Source organism: Amblyomma americanum, chromosome 1, assembly GCF_052857255.1.
Source record: "Amblyomma americanum isolate KBUSLIRL-KWMA chromosome 1, ASM5285725v1, whole genome shotgun sequence".
Taxonomy (NCBI): Eukaryota; Metazoa; Arthropoda; class Arachnida; order Ixodida; family Ixodidae; genus Amblyomma; species Amblyomma americanum.
The window spans coordinates 143,356,907-143,372,836 of NC_135497.1; the positions used below are offsets into that span (position 1 = coordinate 143,356,907).

At 46.6% G+C, this 15,930-nt stretch overlaps 1 protein-coding gene across 5 annotated transcripts in view; it reads right to left on the reverse strand.

Moving 5' to 3' along the window:
• Cpsf160 (cleavage and polyadenylation specificity factor subunit 1) overlaps positions 1-15,930 on the reverse strand; it is a 100,540-nt gene that overhangs the window by 15,933 nt on the left and 68,677 nt on the right. For 4 of the 5 annotated variants that reach the window (XR_013310862.1, XM_077647114.1, XM_077647115.1 and 1 more), the window contains 3 exons: positions 14,373-14,580; positions 9,238-9,464; positions 7,491-7,643 (listed from right to left, as the gene is read on the reverse strand). Coding sequence is in view for 3 of the 5 variants with exons in the window: in XM_077647114.1 (XP_077503240.1) it covers positions 7,491-7,643; positions 9,238-9,464; positions 14,373-14,580 (588 nt within the window). In the remaining 2 variants the exon portion in view is untranslated. The remainder of the gene's footprint in view (positions 1-7,490; positions 7,644-9,237; positions 9,465-14,372; positions 14,581-15,930) is intronic. The other variant, XR_013310863.1, reaches the window with a different exon arrangement.

Below are 15,930 nucleotides of genomic sequence, written 5' to 3' on the forward strand. Positions count from 1 at the left end.
TGAGCCATTGAAGCTGAAGTTTAACCCTTTTACTCCAATGCCTCGGGTGACTCAAGTGCGACCTCAGCACATCCACATGTATGCATTTCAAGTTCTTTAACTCACTCCCTGGCTCCTTTTGCAAAAACTCAAGTTAAAAAGAACTTTGCAGATGTTATGCCATGTCTACAGAGGTCATGTATTAGTAGGGTCCTTTGATAATGTTTCTTATACCCCTGTCACACGGGACTTCTTCACGGCCTTTGCCGTAAAGTTGTCTTGTTGCACTAAAGGGGGAAAACTGAAAAGGAGCAGCGGCCCTGCTACACGGCAAATCCAAATGAGCTAGAACGCGGCCTCCGTGAATGCCAAAAGTCACCGCTGTGTGTGAAGCGGTGCTAGTAACATTATGAAATTAAAGCAGGCGGTAGCACTTCAGCTAAAAGGATAAGAGTGCTTTCGTTTATGTTGGAAAAAGTAGATATCACAATAATAAACGAGCGTTCTGACAGTGAGAAACGGACATTTTGAAACAAAAGTTTTTTTTTTTTTCGTGGTTCCCGGTCCGACCACGGTAGGCGCACTTTTCTGTTCGGCTCCTCGTTGTATGTGAGAAGCGTGCTTTGTTGCTTATGTCCCTGTACGTATTTCAAAGAAATTAGGTTGTGCGTGGTTAGCGTGCTGCCGTAATCATGAGCGACGAACCGCAAGACGCTAGAACGAAGTGTGTAATTGCCATGAAGAGCAATTAAACGAAGAAAAAACAGCAAAGCATAGAGTTTCTTACTATTGACTAGAGGGAAAGCTGGCGCCCCACCTATGGGAGCTTGCATGGAGCTTCCTCGAGACCGCCTGCACCACTATGAGTGCTCTAAGCATCATGGGGAGGAGAGCTACTGACTGCAGAACAACAACTTTTGGCCAAAAAATATTGAAATAACAAACGTTCGATAATCAAGAATGCCCTATCATTTAATATCCTGTCTATAAATCGCAACAAACAAGCAGAAAGGCATTTAAATGCAAATTTTTGCTCAAAATAAGCGATGGCTTGCTCTCCTATTGGCCAAGCATTGCAGACCACGAAAGCCAATATTTCGTGCTTAACAGGCGCATTTTTAAAAAGAAATATGTTTTTGAAAAAAAAATGTCTCCAACATTTTAAAAGATTTTTCCACAGCATTTCGGAAAACAAAAGCCGTTTATTGGCGTAATGTGCTGTTGTGTTTTCGCTACTATGGCTTTTGCGCACTACTTTTATGCCGAACGAAGTCTTCTGCGTGCGGAGCGCGACGTGGATACGGAATGGGACATCTCAATAACGCCACTCTGTGCACGTTCCTGAAAAAAAAAAACAAAAAAAAACCTACTGTCCTGCACCAAGTAGCTGATTACCCCATGATGCTTTGCGCGCCCATGGAGGTTCAGGTGCAGCGCCGCCAGCTTTCCCTCTAGTTAATAGTAAGAAACTCTATGCAGCAAAGCGAGAAGCGCAAGCACGTGTGTGTCGATGCGGCTGCTGAAAAGTGTTCGTCCTTTCTTAGCAGTGTAGATGTCTTAAGTCATAGCCTCTTCTACGGGTAAGTGCACTGTAACGCAAAATTAACCATTAAATAGGATAAATTAAATATTTTTTACCTTTTCAAAACTAAAAATTGCGTCGATTTTTTATTCTTTGAGCTCACTAGCTGGCGCTGCCGTCTGGGTTGCTCCTTTAAGCAACTTTAAGGCCGCTGATGGCCGCCTTTGCGGCTACAGACCTTTTTCGGAAAGGCCTCGACGCTTTGCCGTGTAGATGCGCATCACGCGCCTTTGGGGCAAAGGACCTTAATTCCCAAGGCCTTACACATGCCCGTGTGACAGGGGTATTAGTGGTTATAAAACTTTCCATGCAGCTCCTTATAGGTATAGAACCAGCCACTACAAGAAGCACTAGAGTCAATTAGGGAACAGCAAGCTCCCGTCTTGCCTGACGCCCGCAACAGAGACTACCGTGGTAGCACAGCATCACGAACAAAGAGAGTAATTTAATAAAGACAGTCATTTAATAAAAGTAGGCAAAACAACGAAATACAGTCATGCAAACTTTTTGGAAAAAAAAAAAAAAGAAAACGCTAATTCAGACACAAGGTCTATAGTTTTCTAGAGCATTTGCATGCCTTCGACCAGATGCCAAAGAGGACCATGGCTGGTGGGTCCGCCCAGTGCCACGTATGTGTCAATGATACCGAAGTTTTGCCAAATAAATGGTTGTACCTGATAATCAACACGATGCCACAGCACAGCCATCACAGGCTATGTAAACAGCTCTGAAATGGTATTAAGCAGAAGCTTAAAGACCATTAGAAAATTTCAAAAGACTCTGCTATCAGCATGAAAGTTACTGCTTCAACAACACATGAAACGTGTATTCATTCTCAGCTAGGGGACTATGTGTGTTCTGTTCCTTCATATCACTGACAAAGCCAGCATGACCATGCACTATTTGATGAACAAAGAAATCCATAAACTTCTGATGAATTAAACTCCAATTTGAGCAACACTGATGAATCTTTTGAAATAATGCACAAAATGCCACATGAAAAACCCAGCAGCGGTTGTGAACAAGCAAGAGAGGAACCTGGTAGTGAAAGGGTTAGTGATAGATGCACTTTTAAAACTGTTCATTTCATACCAGATATACCAAAGAACGGGAATAAAAAGCATGAGGACAGCTGTGATCAATTTAAGGAATCAACGCCTGCCTGTACAGTGGGTCACCACTAGGATGTAATCAGCAAGGAGCAATACCACTCCAGAATTGAGCACTTTTATCACACACTAGAAACAAAAGAACATAACACTCTGACAAAATGTCTCATGAACAGAAACCAGGCTATAGTGAACTAGAATATATTCTAGTGGCACAAAAGACTCCACGGAGGTGGTTCATTTTTGCATGGATGCCACGAGATGGCTCCACTAATTTTTCCTACTGCTGTTGTGTAGCTGCCTATGGTTTTCGGGACTTTTCAGCATGCAATAATTGTAGATATAAAAATAATCAGTGCTGCTATCTAAACACTTCCCACCTTCCACATACAATTATTCATTATTTTGACACTTCTGGTAGTGAATATGCCAGTAAATCAGTTTAAGACCAAACATCGTGCCATATGCATGTCCAACTGCATATTCTATCGCCGGCTAGAGCTAGAAAAAAGTGCATTCTCCTTTCCACTTCAATGAGAATCAGCCAGTTAAATACACTGCTGCAAAAGTACACGCTGTCCACAGACATACCGTAAAAACGCGTGTAAGGGCTGCACCCCGTATTCCCAAAGGAAATATTAAAAAAAAAAAAATCCGTGTAAGGGCCGCACCCAAACTTTCCAGGAAACACGCAAGAATAGCCTTCGAAATACATGCGCACAGGAGCTTCGAGGTGCCGCCCATGGATGGCGCCCGAGGCCGCGGGTCATCATCATCATCCTTTCTTCTGCCGCGAGCTTCTGCTACTGCACTTCCGCTGTCCGTATCGGCATCGGTATCGCCAGGTCTAACTTTGTTCTGTTCTGGCTGTCAAAGCATGCGTTTTTTGGTGGTTGTGTTAGCGTGGTCGCTCGGCATAGTTGTTGCTCTCATGCGCTGTCGTTCTTCACTTTTTCATGAACTGCCTCCGAGCATTGTCACTGTTGCACGATGGGCAAGCACCTCAACAGCTACACGGCGGGCTTTAAACTGAAAGTAGTGGAGTTCGCTATTGAACACGGCAAGCGTGCCGCGGGCAGAAAATTTGACGTGGACGAGAAGTGTGTCCGACGGTGGTGCGGACAAAGGGATGTGTTGAAGAATATCAGCTCCAAAAAGCGCGCTTTCCGAGGCAAGCCATGCAAATTTCCTGAGCTAGAAGAAGAGCTGCTATGCTATTCAATGGAAGTGCGGAACAACGGCTACGCGTTGACAACGGACATGCTGCGCGTGAGGGCACAAGCCTTGGCGCGTGCTAAAAGCATACCGCACGACGACTTCAAGGCTAGTGCCGGCTGGGTACGAAGATTTCTGAAGAGGAAGGGCCTATCATTTCGGCGAAGGACCACGCTGTGCCAGCGGCTGCCCCCGACTACACCGACAAGGTGCTCAGCTTTCAGAAGTATGTCATCGGTCTGCGTCGTGAGCATAACTATATATTTTCGCAGATAGCGAATGCCGACCATACCCCCGTGTGGTTTGACTGTCCCGAGAGCTGCACAGTTGAACTGAAAGGAAAGAAGAGTGTTTTCGTGCGGACAACCGGCGCGGAGCGCCAACGGTGTACCGTTATGCTGTGCGTCACCGCGGACGGGCGGAAGCTGCCCCTCTATGTCATCCTGAAAAAAAAAAACGATTCCTAAAGGCGTTTTCCCCAAGGGAATTGTAGTTCGCGCCCAAGAAAAGGGCTGGATGGACGATGAGCTTGTGCTCGACTGGGTAAAAAGCGTTTGGGAGAAGCGCCCAGGCGCCATGCTGGCCCGACGATCGCTCCTCGTCTTGGACAGCTTCCGCGGTCACTTGACAGGTAGGGTTAAGGAACGCCTACGCGGTATCCGCACAGACATGGCCGTGATACCGGGCGGCCTCACCGGCATGCTGCAACCCCTGGATGTAAGTGTCAATCGGCCTTTTAAGGTTCAATTTCGAAGGCAGTATTCGGAATGGATGGCCAATGGCAATCACGACGAGACGCCGACAGGGCGGCTTAAGAGGACACCGCTCGCGACTGTGCTTGGATGGATTTTGTCCGCGTGGAATTCCGTGTTGACCGACATTATACCGAAGTTTCAAAGTGACCGGAATTTCAAACAGTTTAGACGGGACCGAAGACGACTTTCTGTGGACTGAACATTTACCTGAACACAACACCAGCTTGGAGTCTGAAGACTCCGTGAGTGATGCCTGAACGGTAAATAAATGCCGCGCATTCCAGATTGGTTTGCTTTCACTTGAAAAAAAAATTTTTTTTTAGAAAATCGCGTGTATGGGCTGCACCCCGAAATTTGCTCCCTGAATCTGGGAAAAAAAGTGCGGCCCTTACATGCGTTTATACAGTAAGTGGGCAGCGCATGATAGATTTTGTGAAACCTGTGCCTGCCTCCTTTAACAATGTCCTCATGAAAACCAGTAAACATTCTTGATGGGCAATTTGTAAAATTGCTTAATGACACGCATGTTCATTTCAGCTGGGTTGAACTGCAGATATAAGCATTCAACCACCTTAATGTTCGTACAGACTGATTAAAAAATTGGAGGACACTTAAGCATCGGCTTTAAGAGTGGAACGCAACAGTGTGTTGCAGCACTGCCAGGCAGTCCACGGAACGCCATCGCCCGTTCGGCGCGACGCCTTGCCCGTTAGACAAATCGCTCTGCTCCGTACGGTGAAACGGACGAGCAGAGCAGCAAACCAAGTAGAAGCGCTGCCAGGTGCCTTGCCGAAACAAGCGGGACTCAAGTTGCAGTCGTAGTTCATCGACACATCGTTCTCGACAAACTTGATGCCACGAACACCAGCATAGCTTCCGTGCTGAACGAACAGGCAGCAAGCCGCAAGCTTCGTGGAGAACGCGCTTTGGATGTGCGCTGCGTTGTTTGCCGCTCACTGCGTGATTCCTGCGTGCCCGTACGGCCCCACTGCGCCCGAACGAGATCTGTTGGGGCAGTGGTGTACATTGCGAGGAGGAGGAGGAGGGATTTTTCGCTCACAGCCGATGATGACAACACCGGCTTTTCTGCGCACAGGGCCCTTAACGCTGTTGCGTTAAAATGAAATACAGAACTTTTAAACAATACTTTCCACGCTTTTCTATGCCCGCCGTGGTGGCTCAGTGGTTAGAGTGCTCGGCTACCGAGCCGGAGTACCCAGGTTCGAACCCGACCGCGGCGGCCGCGTCTCGATGGAGGCGAAATGCTAAGGCACCCATGTGCTGTGCGATGTCAGATGTCAGTGCTGCACGTTACAAATCCCCAGGTGGTCGAAATTATTCTGGAGCCCTCCACTACGGCACCTTTTCCTTTCTTCCCATAGTCCCTCCTTTACCGCTTCCTTTATGGCACCATTCACATGTCCGAAGATACGCGAGACAGATACTGTGCCTTTCCTTTCCCCAAAAACCAATTTTCATTTTCATTTCTATATATTAAAATTTATGCCTGTTTATTCAGGCAGACTTTCTTCCCAAATAAAGGGCATCAGTTAAATTTGGGCCTTTTACTGCAAAAGCAGTGTTCTGCAAAGGAGTGTTCTCACAGTTATCTGACATACGAGCTCAATCTTATGCTTTCTCTTAATGTAACCCGGAACATCAACACTGTCAGAATGAAATTACAACAGGCTAAAGCATTCAGCAAAGTTGATTACCTATCCGTGCGCTGCGATGCCCAGCCGGCCGCACTGCAGTATGAAAGAGAGCAGCCAGAGTCTCTAGCGGCTTTCCGGAGCGTAATGGGCCACTGAAAAGCCAGGCGCACCCTCCCAGTCGTGCCACTATAATATATTCTGGTTCACTATAAACCAGTCATTTCCGGGCAAATTTTAAACCTTTGTCTGATCCACTGTCACAGTTCCAGGAAAGGCCTCCCTGCCTCCTTTTCACTCTGCCTTCACGCTTTTTGTGCTGTCGGTTAAACACGTCATCATTCCAACTTGCCTACGTGCCTCTACTTCTGGCCCATGATAGTTCAGGTCCTGTAAAACAACTAAGGTAGCGCTCAGTATGTGGTCCCTAGGTGCCCTCAGCACTTACTCTCAGTTAAAACTGTAGCCACAAAAGCATGCAGCTTTGTATGTTTTTACTGCATAGACGATTTCTTTCTCTAAGCTCAGGCTCGACATACTACACAATACTATACAGAACACACATGACATGTAGCAGGACAATTCATAACTGTCAATTACGTACACTACTTATAGCAACAATAACCACAAAATATTCAGCTTTGTTTAGCACGCCGTATTGACACTAGCCACTATGTACTGGGTGTTTCACCTAACGTGTTCTGAAATTTTTTAAAATAAGCTTTTTGAGTTAGAAGAGTGGTTTTTTTGGCACAACATTATCACCAGTCTAGAACATCAGAATACAGCTAAGATGTGCTAACTAGTAGGTTGGTTAACTAATATTGAGCAGTTAACTTTTTAACTACTACTTTTAGCATCCTTATTTAGTGAGATGCGTGTAGCCCACCGTAAGTACTAACCGTAAGTAATTTTTAGAATTCAAAAACGTAGTTACCCTCGGCGCTGTGGCACAACAAATTTTGGCTATTTCTACGAGTTAAGTGCACTGGAGTGGTTGCATTGTCTGCAAGCTTCTCAAAAGTACATGTATTTTGGCGTGAGGTAGCCATACATTATTATTTTAAAACCTACCTAGAGCATTTTTCCAATTAATGCATTTCTCCTGCTTTCCTGCTTTTGCCCATTCCTCTAAAAATAAATAAATTTCAGACGCAACTTTGCGGACAGGTAGCAGGAGTTGCATGCATTGCCTCACCTTTTGACCAATGGCACTCAGGAGGAAGCCCACCACTTGTGACAAGGCAGTTACAGGACCTTTCTGTTCCTTGCTGTACACAATCTTTATTTTGTTTTTTGTCAGTGGCTGACCTGGTTCCGGAACAACATCAATAATGTCAAGAATAATGATCTAAAAGAAAATGAGGAGAGAGAGAAAGGAGGGGGGAATAGGGTTGTGGCAAAAGCAACTGACACATCAACGTGGGAACAGCAAAATAATGTTTCAAGCCCCAACAATAAACTAGCATTTTAATGCAGAAAACATGCACCATTGCTTTCAAAAAACACATAGCACATGGCTCTTGCAGCAGAAGCAGTTGCACTGAGTGACAACAAATTTCGCCCTCACTCTTACGTGGGTGTGTAAAGTACCTGATAAATTTCATGTGCGATGTTAGTCTGCTTTGCTGCTGACGCTCGCTACGAAGGAGGACTATTGGATGCTCGCGAGTGTTTACACACACCATGGAGGGAGCACAGTGCACATGCATTGAAGTACACAAAAAATGCGGCAGGGCAGGGTGCTGTCACTCAGCCACGCTCTCTAGCAGCGCTATAGCATTAGGCTTAGGGCTGCATAGCCTCCAGCCACCGACCTGTGAAGCAGTACAGACCTGTTTTTCTTTTTTGATGGTAGTGTCGCATCTGTGGTTATGGAAAAAGCTCGGTTTATATTTTTTGCTTCAACTACTTAACAAGTGCCCTTTGCACCTTGTGGTGTGTATATTTGAATGTATATTTAAAGGAACATGAAGACCAGGAAAGCAGCTAAGTAATGTTTTTATAAAAAAGGAAAATAGGCTGCGTTTTAAAAAGAATAACTAAAGGTGATAGGCATTGTTTATGAGCTCCTGCATTGGGCCTGAATGCACAAGCAACAACGTAGCATCAAGGGGAGCACCTTTTACCAAAATTACAACAACTGCTGAGCATGAAGGGCCATCCCGTACAGAATCAACCACATCAAGAGCTTTCTGAATGTTATTGGTACCAGTGGCATTATCAGTGATTTCAAAAATGCTTGTCTGCCATCATCTTGATTTCAGCAGTGACCCGTGCAACCCCGCCCATTTCACCTCTCCACCTCAAACCCTACATGAGGCCCAGGGGAGGGGTTCACTCAGTGAGGCACCAAGGGGAGGCGAGGGGTGCTGGCCACCACCACAATACATATTTGCCGGGCTGCATCAAAATTTTTCCGAGTGGTTCTTTCAGACCCTGAATAGTATCTTGACGGAGCCTCACGCCTCCATTTTAGCGATAGCAATCCAATGGTCACAACACAAGTATCAGTAGCATTTAAATTGGTGCATGCAAACAGAAACAGTGCAGTGAAATTGAATGTGTGTGTGTGTCCAATATGTGAAGCTATCATTACTGTGTTTCTTCATTTTATTTAGTTTCTCTCTTAGTAAGACAAGCAGCATGCCTGAAACTTGACTCAACTACCCCCTTCCCCCCTTCTCCTCACCACCCCGCTAGAAGATCCTGGCGCGACTGTCCATGGGTTCATTTACAAATTTACCAGATTTTAAGATGGTTGCACCTTTCAAAGATAGGTATAGGTGAACTCAGAGCCAGAGCCTGCTCACGTTTCTGGCTACGAAAATAGCCTCTACAATCTTCTATAGTATACTGACAATCCGATCTTAGTCACAAGGCAAGTCCTAGAAAATGTAAATAAAGATGAACAAAGAAAAAACAGTGAAAAAGATGGTACAAACCCTGCCACGACTGGTGACATCTTCCCCATAGCAGTAATTGGTGCCTAGGGCCAAGTAGCCTTTCATGCCTGTGCTGGTCCCTTCTGATGAAAGCATGACATTCTTGATGCATGTCAGGTGTTCCCATTCATCAAGATCCACCCGGGTGTTAGGGATGGTCTCCCAGCTGACTGGTGATAACAGCTGTAGTGAGAACTTCTCCATGGTCGGAAATATGTATCGAGCATCTGCAGCAAGCAGTAAATTTCAATACAACACCATGTATACTCATGGCAGAGAGACTCCACTAATATCTTCCAATAAAGCACAGGGTCACAGATTAACAGATGCACCACGCATAAACATATAGTAATGCAGACAGGAACAAAACACTGATAGCATGCCATCACCATAGCTGCTGCACCAGTGGACGAACCTGAAGACTTCACAACATGACTTGGAAACAAATGGATGAAATAAAACAAATTAACTTCACACTGCCTTGTTATGGAACAGTATCAGTGAGCCAAGCTTATCCGCACGGCACCATGTATAGCAGTGTCATGAAACTATCATGTCGAAACGTTGGCAAGCACCCCGAGGCTTTCTCCTCCCTTGTACACTTTGTGTGTGTCAAGAAACCATCTACCCGCCCTCTATCTACAATAGAATGTAACGTGGCCACGACTATAATGCGAGGGCAGACTTTGCGGGCTAGAAACAAACAAGAAGGCCTTCCTGTGGCTCATCTTCATAGCAAGGATGGCCACGTTCAAGCCTTAAAGGGACACTAAATGGGATTACTAAGTTGTGCTAGACTGATAGGTTAGCGTCATGCGGTAGCAAATAGGCCATTTTTGCTGAAAAAAAAAAAAGCTTTTATAAGCTAGAAAATTGCGTAAAAGTGAAGTCCGCATGACACCAGCACGAGCAGATTCATGCATCGAAGGCTGGCAATGTATTTATGAGCATTCTCGATAAATGCTATTGGCCGTCAATGGGCAAGCGCGGGCAAATACAAAGAGAATGTGAAGTCTATCGTAACTAAAACAGTGCAAAATAGACGAAGGCAAGAAAAGCTAGATGCAAAAACAAACACTGAATCTTTCACTTCTCATTCTAAGCTCAGGCTGCGTGTGGCCATTGTTCGTAGAGATCAGAACCGCAAGCTCCTAACGGCATTCATGCTCTATTGGGCTTGTCAAGCGGCCAATGAAGTGGTTTCGTTCTCACTTCAGCCATCACATTGGCCACTTTGTGCAGGCTGCAGGAGTTTTTTTTTAGTATGCACTCATGCAAACACGCGTATGCATACATGTCGTCAACATGTGAAGCACGATGCAAGCGCATGGTCTTCCATGTTTTGTATGAATATGCTTTGAAGCATGCTCAAAAATATTTGAGAAGTACCGCACGCATGCATCACACCTCTCATTTGGCTTATTGGTTTGTAAAGGACAAGTTTTCCAACGGAGGTCATCATGCATGCAGTATGTGAGGCGACGGCACGCAAGGCCGGATTTTAGCACTTATATGAGTGCTTGCGGCGAAGCCGTAGCATAAACAGGTACGTATCCAATGGGGGGCCCGAAGGGGCTGGAGCCCTGCCCCCCTTCGCGAGAATCACTTGGTCCACATAGAGAAAGCTCGAGGCCTAACGCCCGCGGAGTTGCCGAGCCTGAAGCAAGTGAGTACGGAAGCCGCGTGGGTGGTCCGAGTTTCTGTATTTATTTTCTCTACTCTCTGGGAGTCAGGTGGCCTGGGGCCACGGGTGCCGCTACGAGCTCGCTGGTATTGTAGCTCGGCACTGGGCGCTTCGACACCGTCCGATACGGTGGGCGCCGACCGCTCACAAGCTGCTTTGTGCAGTGAGCGGGGCAGGACCACCCCACAAAGCTGATGTCTCCTCGCGGCTGCGCACACATGACCCGTTTCGGGTCTTTGTTGTGGTAACGGTCGTGGTCAGTGGTAGTCAGGCCTGAGGCTTTTCGGAGCTGCCTGCACCACGCCAGAAGAGACCCGACCACCGGACCGTGTTGTTGAGAGGGGGCGCACTTTGCTGCCCGCCCGTTTTTTTTGTAACCTCGCACGAACTGAACAGTCTCGTTCAACTCAAGAAAGGGCTTTGTTCACTAAAACTTTGCGTTTGCACAGCCACCGACACATTTTGCTAGCGAGTTAGGTATTCTGCCACGAGGCCCTTGCAGATGCCGTTTCCCCTCTCGTGACCTATGTTAAAGGCACGCCGAGAGCGTTTCGGCAATTTTGCAGATCCGGTGGAGCCACCCAGGCTTGCTGTTCGGTGCACATCGTCTCGCTGCCACCTGCTGCGACGGAGCGGCCTGTATCCCGTTCGCCGCATCCATCCGGGGCAGCTGCTGCTGCCCTGGCGACTACTGCAGAATCCTGGCCTGCAGTTTTCCCACCGGCCTTCTATTCGCGGGCCTGAGGACACGGTAGTCCGCGGGCCATGCGAGTCGTCCCAGCAGGAGACCTTCATGCCGCCTTCGGAACACCGCGGAAGTCTGCGTGGACGCTGTCGGCGTGGGGGGCCTGGCCTGCAGCCCCCTGTGTTTGTTTTCCTGCGAGGCACCGTGCAGCAGCAGTCTCACTTCAAGGAGGAACGCATTCCCTTGCCAGTTACATTAACTGGCAAGAGAGGGCGCCAGCGTCGCTGCGCGGGAGACTGCTGAAGTCCGCATGCGGGAAAGGGGGCATGGGGCTCTGGCTGGGATCGTCGGCGCGAGCGGACGTGTCGCTCGCGGCTCCGCTCTTCGCCGGTGGGGCGAGGAAGCGACGGGGAGACCCGCTCCCGTACTCGCCCCGTCCAGCCTTCGGAGTATCCCTTGCCCTAGCGTGGGCGAACATTCGCTCGGAATCTTGCTGGTGAGTCGGACGACCTCGATTCATTAGCGTACCTTGTTGCTAGCTGGTGTTATTGTTGCTCTAGCAATAAATGCCTGTTTGTGTCAACCACCTTGTCGTTCTTTTGTTCCCTCAGAGCAAGGTCCGCCGTGGTTGGCGTGCGCTCGGTAGCGTACACAATCACGGGGTGGGGTCCGGGCGGCTTTGAACCGTGTCAGCCGCGATTGAGTGGGGAGAATGTATATATCTCCCCAAGTCAAACCCCACAGTGACTACTAATCTCTTGAACCTAATCTGTATGAGAATGCATATAGTTCTCTTCAAGAGACTACAGAAGGCAATGCTGCAGATAATAAATAGGCAATGATGCAGATAATAGGCCGTGCATCTTCAAATTACATAGCTATAATAATCTATATCAGGAGCATCAACTACTGTCACTTGAATTCATGCGTAAAGACTGGTTTGGTTTGGTTTATGGGGGTTTAACGTCCCAAAGCGACTCGGGCTATGAGCGACGGCGTAGTGAAGGGCTCCGGAAATTTCGACCACCTGGGGTTCTTTAACGTGCACTGACATCGCACAGCACATGGACCTCTAGAATTTTGCCTCCATCGAAATTCGACCGCCGCGGCCGGGGTTGAACCCGCGTCTTTCGGGCCAGCAGCCGAGCACCATAACCACTCAGCCACCGCGGCGGCTCATGCGTAAAGACTAACTGTGTGCATTTGTAAATAATAATATGTTAACAATAATACTCATCTACCATTTAGTCTTTTCTTATTACCAAACCGTAACACAAGGCATGCATTAAATGGAAACTTCAACTTGCGTGCCTGTTGCAATGTACTATATGGGGAACGCTCAGTTCAATTTTCCGGCGCTGAAGTTTAGAACGCAGTGCCTATTAATGTGAAACTTGCAAATACTATAAGCTCAAGTGCAATTTTTTCTTTATTAGCAATCAGGAAGGGGCTGATTGCTAATAAGGGCCCCACTCACTGTTTCGTGAAATTTTACTTACTGCATTTGCCATATAGCATAAAAAACCGTCTAAATTCTGACATGAAGGGCGAGAAATTCACTTGAAACAAAGAAACCACCGCCAGGTGCAGCACATTTCAGAAAAAGTGACTAGTATGCTATTTACACAACAAAGCACTTTAAAGGGCTAATTCGGACATCAGGGGACCAGAAGAAAAGCCCTAGTTATTCAAAGGCAGAATTTTCATTGCCCCCCCCTAAAAAAACAAATGCAAAAAATTTGAACATAAGGTGAAGCCTTGCGAGGAATCTCCATCACACAGTGAAAATCGCATGATGAGAGCGCAGTTTCGGCGTGAGGGGAGTACATGGACTAAACAGGAACATGCACAGACGTGCAGGAGAACATGGACAGAATAGGAGAAGAAAAAGAAATGACTGGTGGCATGCCAGTCGGTGTCTTAATAATGCGCACAGCTGGATTTTGTCAGCTAACAAATGCTCGGCCAATAGCCTACGCAAGCTGGGGATAAAGTTGTAAACCGAAACTACGTGGTCAAACTAATTTTTTCCCTAGCGACGGGGGGCTTACTATTGTCATTATGCCTGACATTATGCACGTCAGAGGCGCACGAGTTACGACACAATAGGCAGGATTTTTACTCAACCGTTTGCCCAGACTTTGGCACCTCGTATAGTGCCCCGCTTCGGGAGTTCCATGTGAAATTCCGCAAGTCAGCTTTTCTGCATATCACAGCTGACCAAAACGATGTGGCGGAGATCACACTAGAAGAGTTGTGAAGGCGACAGGACAAGTGCCATGGGTGTGGGTGTTATCTATGCAACAAATTACGGAAGGACAAAAAAGAAATTTTAAGTGCACCTTCGCATTGGGAATATTGGAAGCAGGTGATTGGCGATCTTGTACTCGCCACATGTGGTAAGTGGGAAAGCCCACTTGAGGAATCCCGTATGAGGTCCAATCATATCACCGTCTGAATGCAACTGGTCCATGCGATAAATGACGAAGACAGCGAAGAGGTCACCTTTGTACTGCTTTTCTCGACATGGCAAGTCTGCGAAATTCAAATACTTTTATAACAGACTTCCATGTTTAACCTTACATGAGTCTGTTATGACCAGAGTGATCTACAAGACATACATAGGTACAGATAACAAATGGTTTACTACGTCTTAACACCGCTACGCTACCTTTCCATTAACATTAAAGTCTTCTTTGACAGGAAGTTATTTTGAGCTGTAAAAGCTCACACTTCCAAAGGCAAATATAAAATACAAAAACAAACCTCGTTCCAGTAGCTCATACTCTTTTTCGTCTCCTGTGAACCGGACCAAATGATTACAAGGGTCCGGCTGGCTTGTGACGACACAGTAGGTCTTACTGTCCACATGGTAGTTGACGAAATGTGGCGTGCACCGAAGAGGTACTTTCCTCACTGGCCATGGTGCATCATAAGTCAGATGTGTTGGAAGTGTACTAATCCGAAGTTCTCCCTGAACAGAGTAACACAGAAAGCAATGTTTTAAACTTTGGAAAATTTCAAATCACAGTATTCTTCCTTGAAGTCACAAAAGTTTGAGTTTGCATGCACGTAAGACAAACCATGCCATTATCACAAGAAAGAAAAGTTAACACTTGGCACCTTTATTAGCCAAAATAGCCTCCACAGTGCAAAAGAAACAATAAGTTCCAGTTTTTTATGCCTTCGGTGTCCTTTTCAAGCCATTCTGCTCACAAAGCATATGCAGCAGCCCAAGTAAGTGCTAACATCCTTTATCGAATCACAAGTCTGCATTGAGAAATTATCTTTCAAAGGGGCTCTGAAACACCTTCCGAGGAGAGCACATCAACTCGCTCAATCACTGCATTGTGTTGTCATGAATACCTGAGCCAAATAATACACTTCTACACGCAGCAGAGAACCCAAAATCATTCGTGAAAGTTAGCGAGCCCTTTCCGGCAACTTTTTCATGCTCACACCCTCCAACAGTTCAGGGATGGTTATCAGTTTGATTCTTTCAGATGTCAGGCAGCTACCATGAGCAATAAGCGGCGCAGCTCTGGCGGGTCAGGAAGCTCCACCCCTGGCAGTAAAGCCGAAGGAGGAGTGCCGACCTTTCAGTTTGAAAAAGTGGCAAGAGGAGAGGGAAAGGCGCGACGGCACGGAAATTCAAATTCTTACTACAAATAACACAGCTTTTACAAAACGCATCAAAAAAATTCTTGCTGGAGGATAATCTTGACATGGCAAGCTTGATGTCCTGACTTCCCCCGCAGCTGTGCAAAGCACAGACTGATTTATCCAATGTCGAGCTCCTTAGCTCAAGAACTGCTTTCTGTGTGAAAACACTAGGAGATAGTTGAAGGGGCCAAAAACCATTCTACTGTACTAAAGAAATAAAATGCTCATGAGCTGAGTTTGCATTGTTAATTCAAAAGCCTTAATGGTGGCAAAGCATTAGATAAATGCCCTTGTCTGCGACCCAACTGTTGGATTTTGCATGTCTGTGTGAGGCTGAAATTGTAAATTGTGAGGTTTCCTGAAACGACCAATGGGCAATGGAGGGCCCTAGTGGAGGGCTCCAGATTAATGAAGACCATTCTGGGTTTCTTTCATGTGTGGTGACATGACAAAGCACACGTGCGCCTTTTGTGTTTTGCCTCCACAGAAACATGGCCACTGCGACCGAGAATGAACCTCGGTCCTCTGGCTCAGCAGCCAAGCGCCCCAGGCACTGAGTCACAGCTACGCCACTTCACCAGAAAAACAAAAGAGGTGCTATCAACATATTAGCACAAGCTGAATTTAAAAGGCGAAAATCCAGAGCATGAAAATTTTGAAA